General features: G+C 37.2%; 3 protein-coding genes across 3 annotated transcripts; 1 reads left to right on the top strand and 2 right to left on the bottom strand.

The window, feature by feature from the left end:
* Positions 1-356: 356 nt before the first annotated feature.
* Positions 357-1,643, bottom strand: LOC143735525 (dynein light chain Tctex-type 5). The gene is made up of 2 exons (XM_077225713.1): positions 1,638-1,643; positions 357-878 (listed from the first exon to the last, which is right to left on the bottom strand). Exons 1-2 carry the CDS (start codon positions 1,641-1,643, stop codon positions 357-359), a joined length of 528 nt encoding a protein of 175 aa, XP_077081828.1.
* Positions 1,644-1,857: 214 nt separating this feature from the next.
* Positions 1,858-8,127, bottom strand: dbt (dihydrolipoamide branched chain transacylase E2). Its single transcript, XM_077226299.1, has 11 exons — positions 8,037-8,127; positions 6,978-7,098; positions 6,818-6,893; positions 6,554-6,735; positions 6,352-6,479; positions 5,111-5,369; positions 4,864-5,030; positions 4,707-4,784; positions 4,439-4,630; positions 4,253-4,324; positions 1,858-2,817 (listed from the first exon to the last, which is right to left on the bottom strand). The coding sequence occupies exons 1-11, from the start codon at positions 8,085-8,087 to the stop codon at positions 2,650-2,652; spliced, it is 1,494 nt and encodes a 497-aa protein (XP_077082414.1). The 5' UTR covers positions 8,088-8,127; the 3' UTR covers positions 1,858-2,649.
* Positions 8,128-8,773: 646 nt separating this feature from the next.
* Positions 8,774-14,898, top strand: rtca (RNA 3'-terminal phosphate cyclase). Its single transcript, XM_077226298.1, has 11 exons — positions 8,774-9,218; positions 9,363-9,463; positions 10,097-10,240; positions 10,718-10,841; positions 10,937-10,995; positions 11,083-11,224; positions 12,251-12,372; positions 12,461-12,519; positions 12,756-12,850; positions 12,937-13,041; positions 14,026-14,898. The coding sequence occupies exons 1-11, from the start codon at positions 9,174-9,176 to the stop codon at positions 14,122-14,124; spliced, it is 1,095 nt and encodes a 364-aa protein (XP_077082413.1). The 5' UTR covers positions 8,774-9,173; the 3' UTR covers positions 14,125-14,898.
* The last annotated feature ends 1,565 nt before the right edge of the window (positions 14,899-16,463 follow it).

Below are 16,463 nucleotides of genomic sequence, written 5' to 3'. Positions count from 1 at the left end.
AAAATCAATTAAATTAACGAATAAAAGATTAGTTGATCTGTAATATGCACATTTGGGGTCATTTTTTCATGAAATTATTCAGCAAGCATGCATTAAAATTGATGAAAAGTGACAATAAAGGCATTTATAAGAGAACATATTTGTATTCCAAATAAATGTTCTATTGAACTTTCTATCAAATAATCTTGAAAAAAAATGATTATGGTTTCCACGAAAATATCAGCACAATTGTTGTGTGTGTGTGTGTGTGTGTGTGTGTGTGTGTGTGTGTGTGTGTGTGTGTGTGTGTGTGTGTGTGTGTGTGTGTACGTGTACATGTTAGATGTTTGACAGCAAGTGAAATTTGAATAATTATGCTACTCTTTATACACTGCAAACAAAACGCAAAGCGCAAATAAGGATCTGTTTTTATAGATATATTCAATGAATGTGTCTGCAGAGGGACTCCAGACGGCTCTACTGGAGCAGTTCACCGCCGAGTCCTTCAGCTGCCCGATGGCCACATAACAGACCAGCTTATATCGATCATACAGAAGCTTCTTTACAGCCGTTTTAATGCAGTCAGACAGTTCCCTGGAGATGACCGCGCATGCGCAGCTGTACTCCACAGTCTCGAGTCTTTCATCAACAATGCGTTTGATTATTTCACGTGCTCGGTCGTTGGAGAAGCGTCTTTCTGGGGTGGTCAGTTGGTGGATGAGCTGCTCGTCTCTGTCTGATGGTAACTTAAGGTTTCTCGGTTCCTTCTTCATCGTCCAGGTTGAGCCGCGTGTCCTCTGGATGGGGATCAGTGATGATTGAGGGTTTTCCTTGGATGTTTTCCTTCTGAGGTTGCTTTTGCTTTTCTCCTGGGGTCCCTTCCACGGTTTCTCTTCTTTCTTTTGTAATTTGATATAAAAACATTGTTACTGTAATTTGTCATATGAAAAGGTAAACAATATACAAGTAGGCTATATATCTGTTAAAATCAAATTATTTATTTTTTTATATGGTTTTATTGACTTGATCGAAATTATTATTACAATTTTAAATAACCGTTTTCTATTTTAATATATTTTAAAATGTAATTTATTCCGGTGATCAAGGCTGTGTTTTCAGCATACTTACACCAATCAGTGTCACATGATCCTTCAGAAATCATTCTATATTTGAAATATAAATCGTTTATAAAATTATTAATATCTTTACTGTCACTTTTAAATGATTTAATGCATCCTTGCTGAATAATAGCATTATTTTCTTAAAAAACAAACAAACGTGCATATTACAGAACAATACGTTTTTATTAATTTGATTGATTTTAGTAATAAAAACCAGATGATTTTAGATTCTGTTAATTTAAAATAATAAAAAATAATATGCTAAATTAATATTTTGTATAGTACATTTTCCAATATTTATGGTCTTATTTTGCTAATACTATCTTCTAATTGCTTAAAATCAATTAAATCAGATTCAAACAAGGTTTTTCTACGAATTAATTTGCACCAAAACTAATATAATTTTTAAGTAACATTTAATTTATTCTTTGATCAGTTTTAGTATTATAGTAAACCTAGAATACAATTAATCCTGTTACATTAAACTAATGTTTAAGATATCTAAGAAAATCTTTCAGATATGTATAAAAGCCTTACCTGCATGTTCTTTCAGTAACAGATGCTCAGCTAAAAACTGTTAGTTTGTGATGGGCTTTAAAGTGTGAGTTGAGAATGAGACACAGGCTCCGCCCCCTACTGATATACACTGCTTGACTTGTCTAACGACCATAAATCCTACAAGATTTACTGCTGTGCTCATTCTGGCTCCTGGAGTTCACCATGTATGAGATGGAATAATAAAATACTGAGTGGAGTATAACGTTTCTCAAATGTATAATTTATTAAAACACTTTCCTGTGAAATTCACACACTTAAAGATCTCTCAAGGAAACTCCCATTATTCATGAGTGGCAGAACATTATGCTCCAACAAGAATCGTCACACCAGAGAAGATGAGAGGACGTATCAGTACAGATTCCCCACAGCTGTAGTTTGAATCACATATACTTCCATTGTCCTTTAAAAACAATGACTGGAAAGAAAAACAGCAGTGAAAAAAAACGTGAATCAAGAACATGTCCTAGACAAGAAATTATATTTTGCTTCAAGAAAAGTCAATTTTTAGGAACAGCAATATTTTAAAATGACAATAATAATAATTCTAGAAATGTCATTCCTTTTGATTTTGAGGTGACATTTTCGAGGTGTTACCCACTAACAAATAATCACTACTGTTCATCGCTGATATTAAAAACCCCTGTGTAACACCATTGGAGGCTTTACAGTATATAGAAAGTTCATTTAGAAAAAAAAGATCATGGGTGATTTTTCATATTGCTACATAAAGTTCATATTATCTAACATTTAACAATACGTTCTTGTAGATGTAACATCTTTAGTCAGTAAGGCAACAAGAGGAGAGAATCACAAGAAAAACAACAAAACACCATTTAGCTATTAGCATCATGACATTATTGAAATGTTCTTTATGTACAACAGTCATGATGGAGACCAATGGCTCAAATAGCTCAGTGCCCCAGTAACGAAAAATCTTTAGTGTCGGGATATGGAGTCATATGTCTAGAAGTGATTGGATAAAGTGTGCTTTCTACTTTAGATCCAGGACCATGGTGGCGGGGTTTTCCAGGTATGATCTCCACATGTTGGAGAATCGACACATGGTGGCTCCGTCGATGATTCGGTGGTCGGCGGACCAGCTCACGTTCATGATGTGTGCTTTCACTACCTCGTCCTTGTGGTTGAACCGGGGCAGCACCTGAAGAGAACGCAAAAATGATAATGCCACTTTAAAATCAGGCTCCATTCAAAAACCCAGTGCGCTGCCTTGGTGCCTACTGCCTACATAGGCAGCATACTAACATATGAATGCTCTCTCTCTCTCTATATATATATATGGTACAGTTGTGGTCACCCCTGGTAAATATGATAAAAAATGGCTGTAAAAAATAAATCTGCATTGTTTATCCTTTTGATCTTTTATTCAAAACATTTGCAAAAATCTAACCTTTCATTGAAGAAAAAGATTTGAAAGTGGGGGGAATCACATTATAAAATAAATGTTTTTCTCCAAAACAAGCTGGCCACAATTATTGGCACCCCTAGAATTTTTTACGAGTAAAATAACTCTGAAGTATATTCCCATTAATATTTACCTTTTTTTAGTACACCAGGGTGACTAGGACATAAAATTGTCTAGCTATTAATTCTTGTTTCACAGGAGTTTAAATATGAGGAAACACAAAGGCCAAATTCCCTTAATCATCCTTCACAATGAGTAAAAACAAAGAATATAGTTCTGATGTGCATCAAAAGATTTTTGAGCATCACAAAATAGAAAGTGGCTGTAAGAAAATAGCTAAAGAATTGAAAATCCCCATTTTGACCATCAGGGCAATGATAAGAATTTCTAAGAACTAAAGATGTTAGGAATCTGCCAGGAAGAGGACGTGTGTCTATATTGTCTTAATGCGCGATGAGGAGGAAAGATTGAGTGGCCAAAGACTCTTCAAGGATCACAGATGGAGAAGATGCTGAGATTACTTGAGTCTTGGGGGTCAGAAAGCCTAAAAAAATATACCCCCTACATCACCACATGTTGTTTGGGACGGTTTCAAGAAAAATTCTCCTCGCTCCTCCAAAAATAAACTCCAGCACATTCAGTTGTCAGACATGACTGAAACTTCAAAAGGGACAGGATTCTACGGTCTTATGAAACAAAAAAAGGGCTTTTTAGCAGCAAACTTACCAGATGTGTTTGATGCAAACAGGAATAAAAAGTACCCCATGCCTATGGTTAAATATACCGCTGGATCTTTAATGCTGTGGGCCTATTTTTTTTGCTGGAGGTCCTGGACTTCTTGTTCAGATACATGGTATCATGGCCCAAGAAATCAAGTTTTTACAAAACATTTTAGAATGAATCTAATGGCAAATCACAATTTTTCAAATGTCAACAAAGTACAAAAAGACGTTACAATGCTAATACGAAAAGTGCATACCTAAGGATGTAGCAAACTAGTATGCCAGTATTGGAACATACAGTACTACATTATTGTAACATTATTGCTTATGATGGATACTTCGCAAAGTTTTCCAATGTATTATGCTTTGATATGCACTAATGCTAATCTCGCAAACTACATAGGCCGAATTGTATGTAAATTGGAGTTTTAGCGTGAAACTTTACACACCTGGATCTTCCCAAGAGCACCGATAGCAACCTCTGGCGGTAATATGACCGGTTTTGCGTAGGTTCCTCCAATCTGTCCAGAAGCAATCAACATCAAAGTTAATGTTACGTCATTTCCATACGTAGCTATGGAATTAGCACTATATTGCAGAAGTGAGTGAAGTTCTTCCTACAACCCTCAACTTACCGATCCAATGTTTGAGAGTGTGAACGTTCCCCCTGTGAGGTCGACAGTCCCCAACTGTCCCGACGATCCCAACGTCTGCAGGCGGTTGAGCTCCACTGCGAGTTCGAAGACGCTGAGCATCTGTACGTTCTTTACGTTGGGAACCAGAAGACCTTGATTGGTGTCCATCGCCAGTCCGATATTATGAGCAGCCTGGAGGTGTAAGACCATTGGTCAATGATCTACCTCGATTTAACCCAAAATATCGTTATTTAGATGACAACATTACCTTATAGGTGATATTTGTGCAGTTTTCATCCAAAGACGAGTTAAGAATGGGAAAATGGAGGAGACTGAGAGACGCTGCCTGTTTATGTAGAAAATACTGATATCAAAACCTGGTTTGAATGAGGTCCCCCCTCCACCCCCACAAATCGCTTTCATACCTTGATGAAGAATGGCATGTAGCTGAGCTTCACTCCTCGTGACTCAGCCAGACCCTTCAGCTCGGAGCGCAACCGGACCAACTGGCTCAGATCCACTTCGTCTTTGTAACCGAAGTGAGGGATCTTCAGGGCTGCTGACATTGTCCTAACCATCGCCTTCTGAAAGCCTTTGAAAAATAAATTAAAAATCGTTAAATATTTAAGCGAATAAAACAATCCACCAATCAAAACATGCAAGCAAACAAACCTTTTATGGGTTCAGTGCGGTCTTTGCCTGTAAATACAGGTTTAGGGACCACAGGAGTAGGTACACTAGGGGGAGGTGTTTTCTCTCTGGGTTTCACAGCTGAAGTTGAAGGTGCTACAGACGCAGGAGGGGGAGGACAAATCTCCTGGAAGGGCGATGGGGGTAAGATGGCCCCTGTCTGTCTGGCAATGAAGTTCAGGATGTCTTCTTTGAGAATGCGCCCGTCTTTTCCAGTGCCGATGACTTCGCTTAGTTTGACCTGTGAGCATTTTGAGACAGAAACCCTTTATTTTGTTACAGAGAAACGGCTAAAAAAATTCTTAGTAGCTCCAGTTTGACACTTAACCCTGCCCCCCATTTGTGGCCATAGTAACAACACTAATTTATCCAACTATGTGACGCTGACAGGCTAGCCACTTTTCTAGTTACATCTCATGACCTTGATTTATTGGTATTACTGCACTGCCTAGCAACTTCCCATCCCGTGGAAGAGTTTATGACCCCTGATGACAATGGCTAAAGTCAACCCCCCACCGATGCTGACGCCATGCTCAGTTTGATTCCTGCATGTACCTCTGTGACTTACTGATAACATCCAAATTGCAAATATAGTTTGAATTAGCCCATAAAACTCCAGGTAAAATGTATTTTTCAGTAACAAATAATCTAGCGCAGGACTTAATTTTATACCTCAGGGTTTGATTTATTTACTTAAATACATGAATATATTTTTACTTTCCTAATCAGAATATTTCCTAATCAGGGGTCAAAATGTTTTGTATCTATATACACAAACACACAGATAAATATATTTATTTATATGTGTGTGTGTGTGTGTATATATATATATATATATATATATATATATATATGTGTGTGTGTGTGTGTTTCACTCAGAAACACATATTATGAAAAAAAGCTGCGGTTTTGGGGCAAAATAAACATATATATTTTTGTATATAATTCTATGTGATGTATTCAGTGTATTGTTAACTAAAACTAAAATTATTATTAAATATTTGTATTAATTGAAACAAAGTTGAAGTAAAAATAAAATATAAATATTAGTTTTAAAGTTAACAAATTAACCAGAAAGATAAACAAATACATATTAAACAGAATATTCAAAAGGAAAAATTCTATACAGAATTTGTTATATTTGTTCACCAATATGTCTTTTGAATATTCTGCATATATATATATATACTATGGTTTTGGTGCAAGAAAAATCCAAACCGTACAGTATTCTCCATTGCTAAACGTCTGACGGCAGGGGTGGCCTGAGTCTTGAGACCTTTGATCTCCTGGTGCGTGTGTTCCTCATGGGACATGGCTGGCGTCTCCACCACATCCTCCTGAGGACCTTCCACTGCAAATGCCAATGAAAAACTAAATAACTCAATACTAAAGGTCATGCACTTAAAAAATACCATCAATACTTACCCTGACCAGCATCCGTTTCGATGTCAACGAGAGGTGTGCCCACAAGAGCAATGGAATCGACATCATAGTAGAGTTTTCGAATGATTCCATCATAACGGCTGGTGATGGTGACGGATGCTTTGTCACTCTGGACTTCACAGATGCTGTCGAACTGAGAGACTTTGTCGCCCTCTTTAACATACCTGATGATGATAGACAGATAATAGCGACCTCTACTGGCAGATACTTGTATGTGTCAAAAAAACAACAACAACGACGACTTACCATTCTTTAACAGTGACCTCCATAATTCCCTCCCCAATATCTGAGAGCTTGAACGGCATTACTGGCCTCGCTGCAACTGCAATAAGCAGCATAAAGGGATTATGAATACATTTTGCTAATTGGGAACCCGCGTACGTTCATATCGAACAATAAAACTCACCATAGCTAGTGCGAAAGAACCGTTGCTGTTGTCCAGAAATGAGGGAATATGAGTGGGGTTGGTATACAAGGCAAGCCGTCTGGACCTTCAAGCAGCAGTGTTTGTGCAGGCGTAAAGAGACCTGAAATACACGACAGAACAAAAACAGTCAGTTTTTCAATGTTTGTGACATTAAATCTCAATGGCGCTGCATGATATAAAGTATGCCATGCTAAACAGGAAAACAAAACTCAAAACCAGAAAGTCTAAATGTTTAAACTCACTGCTTCAAATTCTTATTATATTAATAAATTCTTTTGTGCATGTGAAACGTACATGCAATTACCTCACGAAAAAAAGCTGATTACAATAATTTAATTCAAAATTGTCTTTTCTGCTCACCAAGGCTGCATTTATTTGATCAAAATACAGTAAAAACAGCAGAATTGCAAAATATGATTACGATTTCAAATAACTGTTAATTTATTCATGTGATGGCGAAGCAGAATTTTTAAAAAATTGTAAATACATTAGTGCCTTTACTGTATTTGTGATCAAATAAATGCAGCCTTGGGGAGCAAAACTTCTTTCAAAAACATAAAAAAATCGATTTTGTTCCAAACCTTTGAACCGTAGTGTCTGTGTGTATAATTATTAATTGATTGAATTATTTAATACACATATCTATAAAGAGACATATTATAAAGAGGCGATAAATATATTACTAGCGACCTCTTTCAAAAAAACTTTTATTCCACTCTTTTGACAGGTACGTTAGTGTGTTTATACACACTATACACATATTCTGTAATACATATTAATACTATTAATATTGATATAGAGTTAATGTTTCGAGTTTACATTTAATTCAATGTAAACATTTACATATTGGTATCAACACAGTTCTTCTGCTTCAGCTGTTAATACTGATAGCTGCAGGCTGCTTGTTCCTCTGACTCTTCAGTTTTATACTCGCTTACAAACGCTGATTTGCGCCTAAACGGCATCTAAAAATCAACTGTTGACTTTAAAAGTCATTGCAACTGTAAGATGCGTGTAAGATGAAAGATAAAAACATACCAGGCGTCTCATAAAAGCGAATGGAGCCCGCACAGTGATGACGGCCGCCATGTTTCCCAACAGATTTTGGTCTAATCGGAAATTATGTCACACTCACGCCCCGCTCCTCTGCCCAATCAGAGAGCTTTTAGGCCAAGGGCAAATATTTCAGAGAATATTTTTGATAAAAAGACAAACTTTGAATAGAACAGTTAAATAAAATAATAGAAATAAAGAATAGTTCAAAATAAGAAAGAAAGAAAGAAAGAAAGAAAGAAAGAAAGAAAGAAAGAAAGAAAGAAAGAAAGATGTTCTTTCGGTGCCATGTACTAAAAGTTTTTTTTATTTCAGATTATCCACAAAATTTACTAAGCTGTATTTTTTTAGTCTATGGTTTTAACTCTGCATATGAAAAAAAACGTGTCAGAAATAAATGTAAATTATTACATGAATTGGTTCAAATCAGGGGTTTTCAAAAACATTTGAACGACAAGTCCCTTTAATATGACTATATATATATATATATAGATTTTGTATTGGCACCTATTTTTTTTTACAGTCTATGATTGGCAATTTGGCACAGACATTCATCAGATCTTGGTTCATTACGGATCGGACATGTTCCAAAAGAGACGGTTCTCAGTTTAGTGAGTCAATTAGTTCACTCGAAACCGCTCAGTCATATTAGAATGAGCTAAACGGTGTAGTGAACCGATTCATACAATTCAATGAAAAGATCCGATTTAATAGAACGGTTCATCAACGAATCGGACATCGCTCATCTGCGCATGTCCAAAGCTAGTCCACCATAGCAGAGTGACTGGCAAGACTAGTTGCCAGAGAGTGTGATCGTGTTGCCAGGAAATTCGCTGAAATCAAATTTGTGGGGAAGTCAACTCATTCTTTATTTATTTGAATCAACCCAACTGCGCATCAAGTTTAGTTCTTATTTCAGGTCTAAAGGACTGTTCCCTTGTTCCACAGCTTTTGTTGAGAAGTTCGTGTTTATCGCGGCATTGTTTGCGGTCATTTGCCGGTTTATATTAACTTTCATACAGTGTGAAAGTCGCGCGCTCTGTCTCTGTTTTTATTCCTACACGCGCGTCGCTCATCACGCGCACTTTGATACATCGTAACAATTTCTCGCTTTTCGCGAAAATGGCCGCAACTACGTTCGAAATGGACGGAAGTGTAATGGAAGGGGTGAGTATTCATTTTCGAGGCTTTTTGTTTAATATCGCCGATTAAAGTTTCAATATTTAATATGGTAAAATGGCATCGCAAGAACTAAATGTAGTAGTTGTCGTTTAGTATCTAAAACATTTTTCTCGATGTTTCTTTTTAAAGGGGGGACAGATTTTGAGGGTGTCTGCGGCGCTGAGCTGCATCCAAGGGGCGTCAATCAAAATAAATAAAATCCGAGCGGGTAGAAGTACCCCGGGTTTGAGGTACGGACCTTTTTGTTTTAGACACATTATATATTTATTTCTATGTGGCTTAATGTACATTAAAATAGTAGTTTTTTTATATGTCTAACATGCTCACTATGCTCCCCCCCTTTCCTTTCAACAGTGAATCATGAAACAAAGCAAAGTTGGTTGTTGAAGTCCAGTTACTTAATTTACACTTAATTATTGAAGTCAACCATATAGTTATGTGACTGTTTATGAAGTAAAGTTGTGTTATACCGTTGTTTATCCCACAAAAATACTATTAAATACTTTTAACATGAAATTTTAATGGGGCCCTTTGTTAGTTGGCACAGAAGCACATGGCTACTTTCCATGTAATTCTTCATGTTTTTCCTTTAAAAGGTCTGGATTCTTATCAGAGCTCTGTAATAAACCATCTTTTTCTTTGTTGTGTAAATTATTTGGGTGTTTGTAAATATATATATAAAGATGCAGCTCCTATAAAAACTTATTAAACCTCAAAATGTGAGGTCTAATTTTCTTTTTATAAATGGAGCATTTCTGATTCTTTTGATCGAAATGATAGGATTTCGAACTGCACACACTTAGTGTTCTCTTCAATTGTTTTCCCTACACCCCCCCTACCTCCCCCCTTTTCAACGTCACCAGGCCTCAGCATCTGTCAGGTCTCGAACTGGTGAGAGACATGTGCAATGGCAATCTGGAGGGAGCCACAGTGGGATCCTCTGAAATTACGCTCACTCCTGGGAAAATTAAGGGTGGGAGTCACATCGCCGACACTCAGACGGCTGGGTAAGGAACGTTTTTAGTCTTTAACGGTACATTCATGACATTTTAAAATGCCTTATGTCCCTTCAACTTTGAAATTACACAAATTTGCGACACCATGATGAAGAATTTTTGTCCATAAAGGCCGTTCATATTAAAGATGATAATGATAATGAAAAATATATAGTTTTATAAATGTATTCTAAATGTAAAAGAATAGCAAGAGTCTATTCCACAACTATAACTGTTATGGCACAGAGGAACTATATCATTGGAATCACTTTCACAACGATTTTTTCAGCTGATACGACAAAAACATTGACAGCCAATCAGAATCCAGCTTTACAGAGCTCAAGCTTTTAAAGCAACAGACAACATACTTAGCAGGTGCTTACAATAAAGAGAACGATATCATGCATTGGTGTGGATGCTATTATAGTTATCATTCCTGGTCTGAATGGGTCTTAAGTCTACTTTTGTTGCATGCCGTGACTCGTGTAGAAGCGTGGGACTGCTGATGCAGGTATCGCTGCCGTGCGCCCTGTTTGCTCACGGTCCGTCCGAGCTGTGCCTGAAGGGAGGAACCAATGCTGAGATGGCACCTCAGATCGACTACACAATGAAGGTATGTGTAGATGTATATTTGCACAATGGGCAGGACCAGACAACGTCCTTCTTATTCTGTTCACTTCATGGCAATGATGTTCTAACCTCTCCTAGGTCTTCAAACCAATCATGGAGAGATTCGGAGTTCAGTTTGACTGCGATTTAAGAATGAGGTATTTAAGCGTGACTTTGGTTTAGTTTGATCTGATTGTAATCGTGTTCAGCTGAAATATATTCAAACAATTTTTCATTGAATACAGAGGTTACTATCCTAAGGGAGGTGGTGAGGTGGTGATCAAGGTGAACCCTGTGAAGGAACTGAGTCCCATAAACTTGACCGAAAGAGGAAACATCACCAAGATCTATGGAAGGGCCTTTGTTGCTGGAGTACTGCCCTTCAAGGTATAAGACTGTTGACTTTTTGTTTTTTGTCAGTTAGCTTAACTACTCAATTCGTTATTTTATTTTCTTACGCTAATTGACAACAGTTTTAAAAAGATGGCTTCACTACATAACATTGAAACAACAATATATTGTTTTTACTACGATTTAGATTTTTTTTCCCCACATTATTTGCTATTCTTTTTTTCTTAACTAGCGTTGATACAAAAGCTCCTAAACCACAACATGCTTATTTTATCTATTTATTTTTTACCTTGCTGCAAATTTACATTGCTTTTTTTCATAAGTAGGTTTTTTTTGTAAAAAGCTCCTTAACCATAACATTATTTGCTTTGTTTGTTTTATTATATTGCAACGTATACTATTTTTAACAAAGAAACTAGCATTGGAAAAAAATCACAACATAGGTTTATAGTTTTTTTTTTACTTTGCTTCACTATTTATCTTTCTTTTTTTTGGTAACTAGCATTGGAAAAAGATCCTTAACCACAAAATGCTTTTCTTTGTTGCTTTTTTAAAAAAAACATTAAAAAAAGCAGTTTATGTTTATTTTTTTTTACTCTGCTGCATAATTTACATTTCTTTTTTCATAACTTGTTTTTCCCCCTGTAAATAGCTCGTTATAACCCCAACAATGCTTTTATTTGTTTCTTTTTGCCCCCGCTATATATACATTTACCAAAGTAACTAGCATTGGAAAAAAAGAAAACATGGTTAGTTTATTTATTTTTTCTATACATTTTACCTTTTTTCATAACTAGCATGGGAGGGGGGGGGCTTCTTAGCCACAGCGTTTTGCTAAGACATATAAACATGCCTTTTTTGTTTTATTTACTTTTTGTAGAAAGAAATGATCTCACTAATCTAGGATTAAGTCCTTGAAAAAGTATATAAACCACAACATGCTTTGTTTAATGCCTTTTAATCAGCATTGTTTGGAGAAAGTGACACTGGTGTTTGTAAAATAATCCGACTGTTCTTAAGTAAATTAACTATAAACTTTGGCTGATTGTTCTTGATGTTCAGTTGGCGAAGGACATGTCCACGGCAGCGGTTCGCACTATCAGGAAAGAAATTAAGGACCTTTACATCAACATTCAGTCTCTGCAAGAGAAGGACAAGGCCTGTGGAAATGGCAACGGGATCATGTGAGTACATCTGATTTCAAACCGTCCGCCGAATTTGTTTGGGGGTTTCGTTTTGACTAACGTCTGTATAATTTCTGTCTCCTGGCAGAATAATTGCAGAATCATCCACCGGCTGCATATTTGCAGGGTCAGCTCTTGGCAAAAAAGGTAAGGGTTGTCTGGCTGCCCGGTCCTGAAGAATTAGTTCAGTATCGTAGTTTTGGCACTAGAGGGCGATACGTCATAAAGAAAAGCTTGTTCATTTCTGCTTTCAGTTTTAGTTTGAACAAGACAAATGTGAACATTAATATGTTCCCCTACCATTAATTGGATGATTCATTCTTTAACTTGATCATATTCATTGAAAAATTGATTTTGTTCACATTCCCTCTATTTGTCCCCAGGCGTGTATGCTGACAAAGTTGGCATCGAGGCTGCTGAAATGTTGCTAAGGAACATCAGACATAATGGTTGCGTGGATGAGTTCTTGCAAGATCAGGTCAGACACACAAACACTCGACTGTTTCAGAGCGACATAACAAATACGTGCTCGTCTGGAGGCTAATTATATGTATCTCTTTACAGCTTATTATTTTCATGGCCTTGGCGAACGGCACATCCAGAATGCGAACGGGCCCGGTCACTCTCCACACGCAAACGGCAATCCACATCGCTGAGCTGCTCACGAATGTAAGTTCAGACATGAACACACCTCATAAGTGGCTTAATCATAAGGAGCTCAGTTATAGAAACTAGCCACCAGAGCGGGACCATTTTCCTGGTTGCATTCCCACCGACAGTAGCAACTAGTAAGCCGGCCAACAGGAACGTCATTTAGGTGGAAGATTCAGCAACTAGAGGAATGAGGATGCCGTTATCACGTGAGAAGTGCCTGGACTTTGGCATTGTTTGGCCAATCAACATACACTTACATCACTGGTAGTTCCTATTGTTCTGGGTTAGACCCTACTCTGAAGTAGGAGCTCATTTATTCCCCCCCAAAAGGCGTTCCTAGTTCCTGAGGTGCGAACACGCCAAAAAGTAGGTACTTTTGTCAATAGTTATAGGAACTTTCAGTGTGGAAACCCCTATAGGCACTTTTGTTTAAGGCCCTGTTTACACCTGGTATTAAGATGTGTTTTGGTCGATCAGATCACAAGTGCACAACGCTAAATACTGGTGTAATCGGGGTCTAAAACATTTTGAGCTTGTTTAAACTTTATCGGCTGAAGACCCCAGTTTGGTTTGAAGACGAAAAATGTACCAAGCACAATGTTCTCTCACCATTCCTGATTTCTAACAGTCACTCACACCGTTTGGCTGGTCTTGCGGCTGTCAGAGCAGAAACTAAAGCTGCTGCCCTGTGTTTTTCTGTTGTCTCCGGGCGCGTTCATATGTAAATTGTACGAGCTTATTTCGTCCAAAAGATCTGAAAAAGGCAAGCCCATAGATGTACCCGCCCATAGACACTCCCCTTAAAGAAATCAGGACAGAAGTGGTTGAAAGTGGACAAAAGAGACGGATTAAAACACCAGGTGTAAACGGGAATGTGTCTCTCTCGTCTACTTGTGATCCGATCGACTAAAACGCTACTTAATACCAGGTGTAAACAAGGCCTAAAAAACTAGGGGACTATAATTGGTACAATCAACTACAATTGTTTTTCTTTTACAGGCTAAATTTGTTATACGCAAAGCAGAGGATGAGCCAGGCAACACCGACACCTACATTATCGAGTGCCAGGGAGTGGGCACAACCAATCTTGGCTTGTAAACGCACGAATCCGTCGTCCTTGGCTTGTCCCCAGCCGAGATAAGGAGGACTTGTAGCAGAGACACACTACTACTGTAACCGACTGGATGACGTAAAGATTACTTCATAATCTTTTCGATTACAGATTAGCTTTTTTTGCGCTGACCACCAGGTCAGTACATATTTGTCCCTTACGACTGTTGTGTCCCCCTCTGAAACTTTTGTTGTTACTCAGGGTATTGCCTTACACTGTAATGAAATGTCACCTTCGGATAGTTTTGAACTCGCAATATTCGCCCAATCCTGACAAATTTGCTTTCCGCACGCTAACTTTAAGCCTTAAAGTTTCATTAAACCCTTTCGATACTGCGGTCTGTTGTTAACGATAACTATAGCCTAACCAATTTGCATGGAAGTAGTAAAATACATGTATGTCACTGGTAAATTTAGTGCACTGTGTGTACGTGGAGGAAAAGTTTTCCATCCAAGTTTTTGGTTCCATGTAGCTGCTTTTTTTTTTTTGTATTTGTTATTTAAGTCGTTGTGTTGGTAAGAAACACATTTCCGAAATTTCATTGCCATCTTATTCTATTTCCATTGAAGTTCTTTCATTTGAATTCTGAAAATGTTTCATTCTTGGTTTGTTATTTATAAGATGGAATTTCAGATTTTTTGTATGCATTTATTTTTGCTTTTTTTGGGCTACTTTAGGTGACCATGATCTTTTGTTATTTGCATTAAATAACTTTTTTTTTTGAGGAGAAAAATACAATAAAATGAGTGATAGACATACAATATTCTATTTTGATTGTGTGGTTCTTGACAAAAATCGATCATTTACCAGTATTTAATCTATCAAGTGTGTTTGCTCCTTTAAAAGTGCAATGTTCTAATGTAATTCAGGCATTGGCTACCTTTCGCATTCATTTCTCTGACTTAAAGAACACCCGGGCATTTAAAGCTGTTTTATATGGCTCACTCTCATATAAACCACTTGTCTAAAGTGAAAGTACTTGACGGCTTATAGTGGAAATCTTCACATTTAGCTCACCCTAGAGACAAGCCTACAAGTGTTCGCTGTTACCGGTCCAACTGGAGTCTCTTCCCTCGGCTCCTTTGTGCTCAGGCTGGAACAATTACTGCCGGCAGATGCCAGGACAATACAGAGAGCAGAAGAGAATAGGGGAAGCCATGTGATGATGCGTGAATATGCATAGAGCCCTTGGGTCTGGAAAGGGCACATCTACATTGTTAAAATGAGAAGCCTCCCTGCGGGGGGGCGGTGGGTGTGGCTTCTGAACCCCATTCAATGGGCCGTCAGTCTGATCATTGGCTGTCTGGTGCATCTGTTGCTGTGGGGAGTAATTAAACACTGGCAATGCGGAAAAGAAAATCTTTGCATATGGTCTGGAGGATCAAACAAACAAATGAAGGAATTTTAAAGGTCATTTTTAGATATTATTTAAATGTATATTTTGTGATTTGAGATTTTGTTTTAATTGATAAAAAAACAAGGTAAAATGAATACTAAAAATACATGAAGCTACTGGCAAAATCACTTTATCGAAATCCTTTGCATATATTTATATATATATATATATAAATTGATTTCAATAATAAAAATACAATGCTGGGTAGATTACTTACATATTTTCTTACAAACATCACACATTTAAGGTAATATAATCGGGCTTCTTTTTGTTTGCTTTTAGATGACTTGACCTATCTCTAGGTTAATCTCGTACCATGTTAATATAAAATTGCCATTGTTTATTGTCATCAACATGACCTATTACATTATGTCGAGGGTTGGCAGACTGGGAGTAAATGAAAATCTATTAAGTAATAAAGTGATATAAAAATGTCAAATTAAAAATTATAATTTTAGAGGAAAAACTTAATTTTAAAATAAAACATTTCCTAAAAATGATTTTAAAATATTTTATTGGTTTACCTGCATGTCATGTAACCATTAACTGACAACAGAGAATTGTGAACATAATTGCATTTATTATTATTATTGACTTATCAATTATCAGTAATAAATGAATTATCAATAATTTATGTCAGTTAATTTTTGGAATCTGATTATAATACAGATATCTGTAATAATCAGTGATCAACAGCCGCGTTTCCACTGTCGGGCCAAAAGCGAGCGTAGTAGTGCGTGCTAGTTTCTGTCACTTCCGAGGCTTCCTCGGGGCCAACGGCCAGGGTTTTTTTGCCCTACGAATACCTTGGTCCAAAGCGTCGAGACAGCACGCCGGATGATTCTGTCAGTATTAAAGACTTTTAAAATAATTTACCTCAAAACTCACTTTCATGTTTGAATGCCTCCTGTTTGTGATCCGATGTGGATG

Source organism: Siphateles boraxobius, unplaced genomic scaffold (assembly GCF_051911475.1).
Source record: "Siphateles boraxobius isolate OS27281-9 unplaced genomic scaffold, OSU_SipBor_1 13, whole genome shotgun sequence".
Classification (NCBI taxonomy): Eukaryota; Metazoa; Chordata; class Actinopteri; order Cypriniformes; family Leuciscidae; genus Siphateles; species Siphateles boraxobius.
Note: the sequence above shows the minus strand (reverse complement) of the source record. Positions and strands in the feature narration are given on the sequence as shown.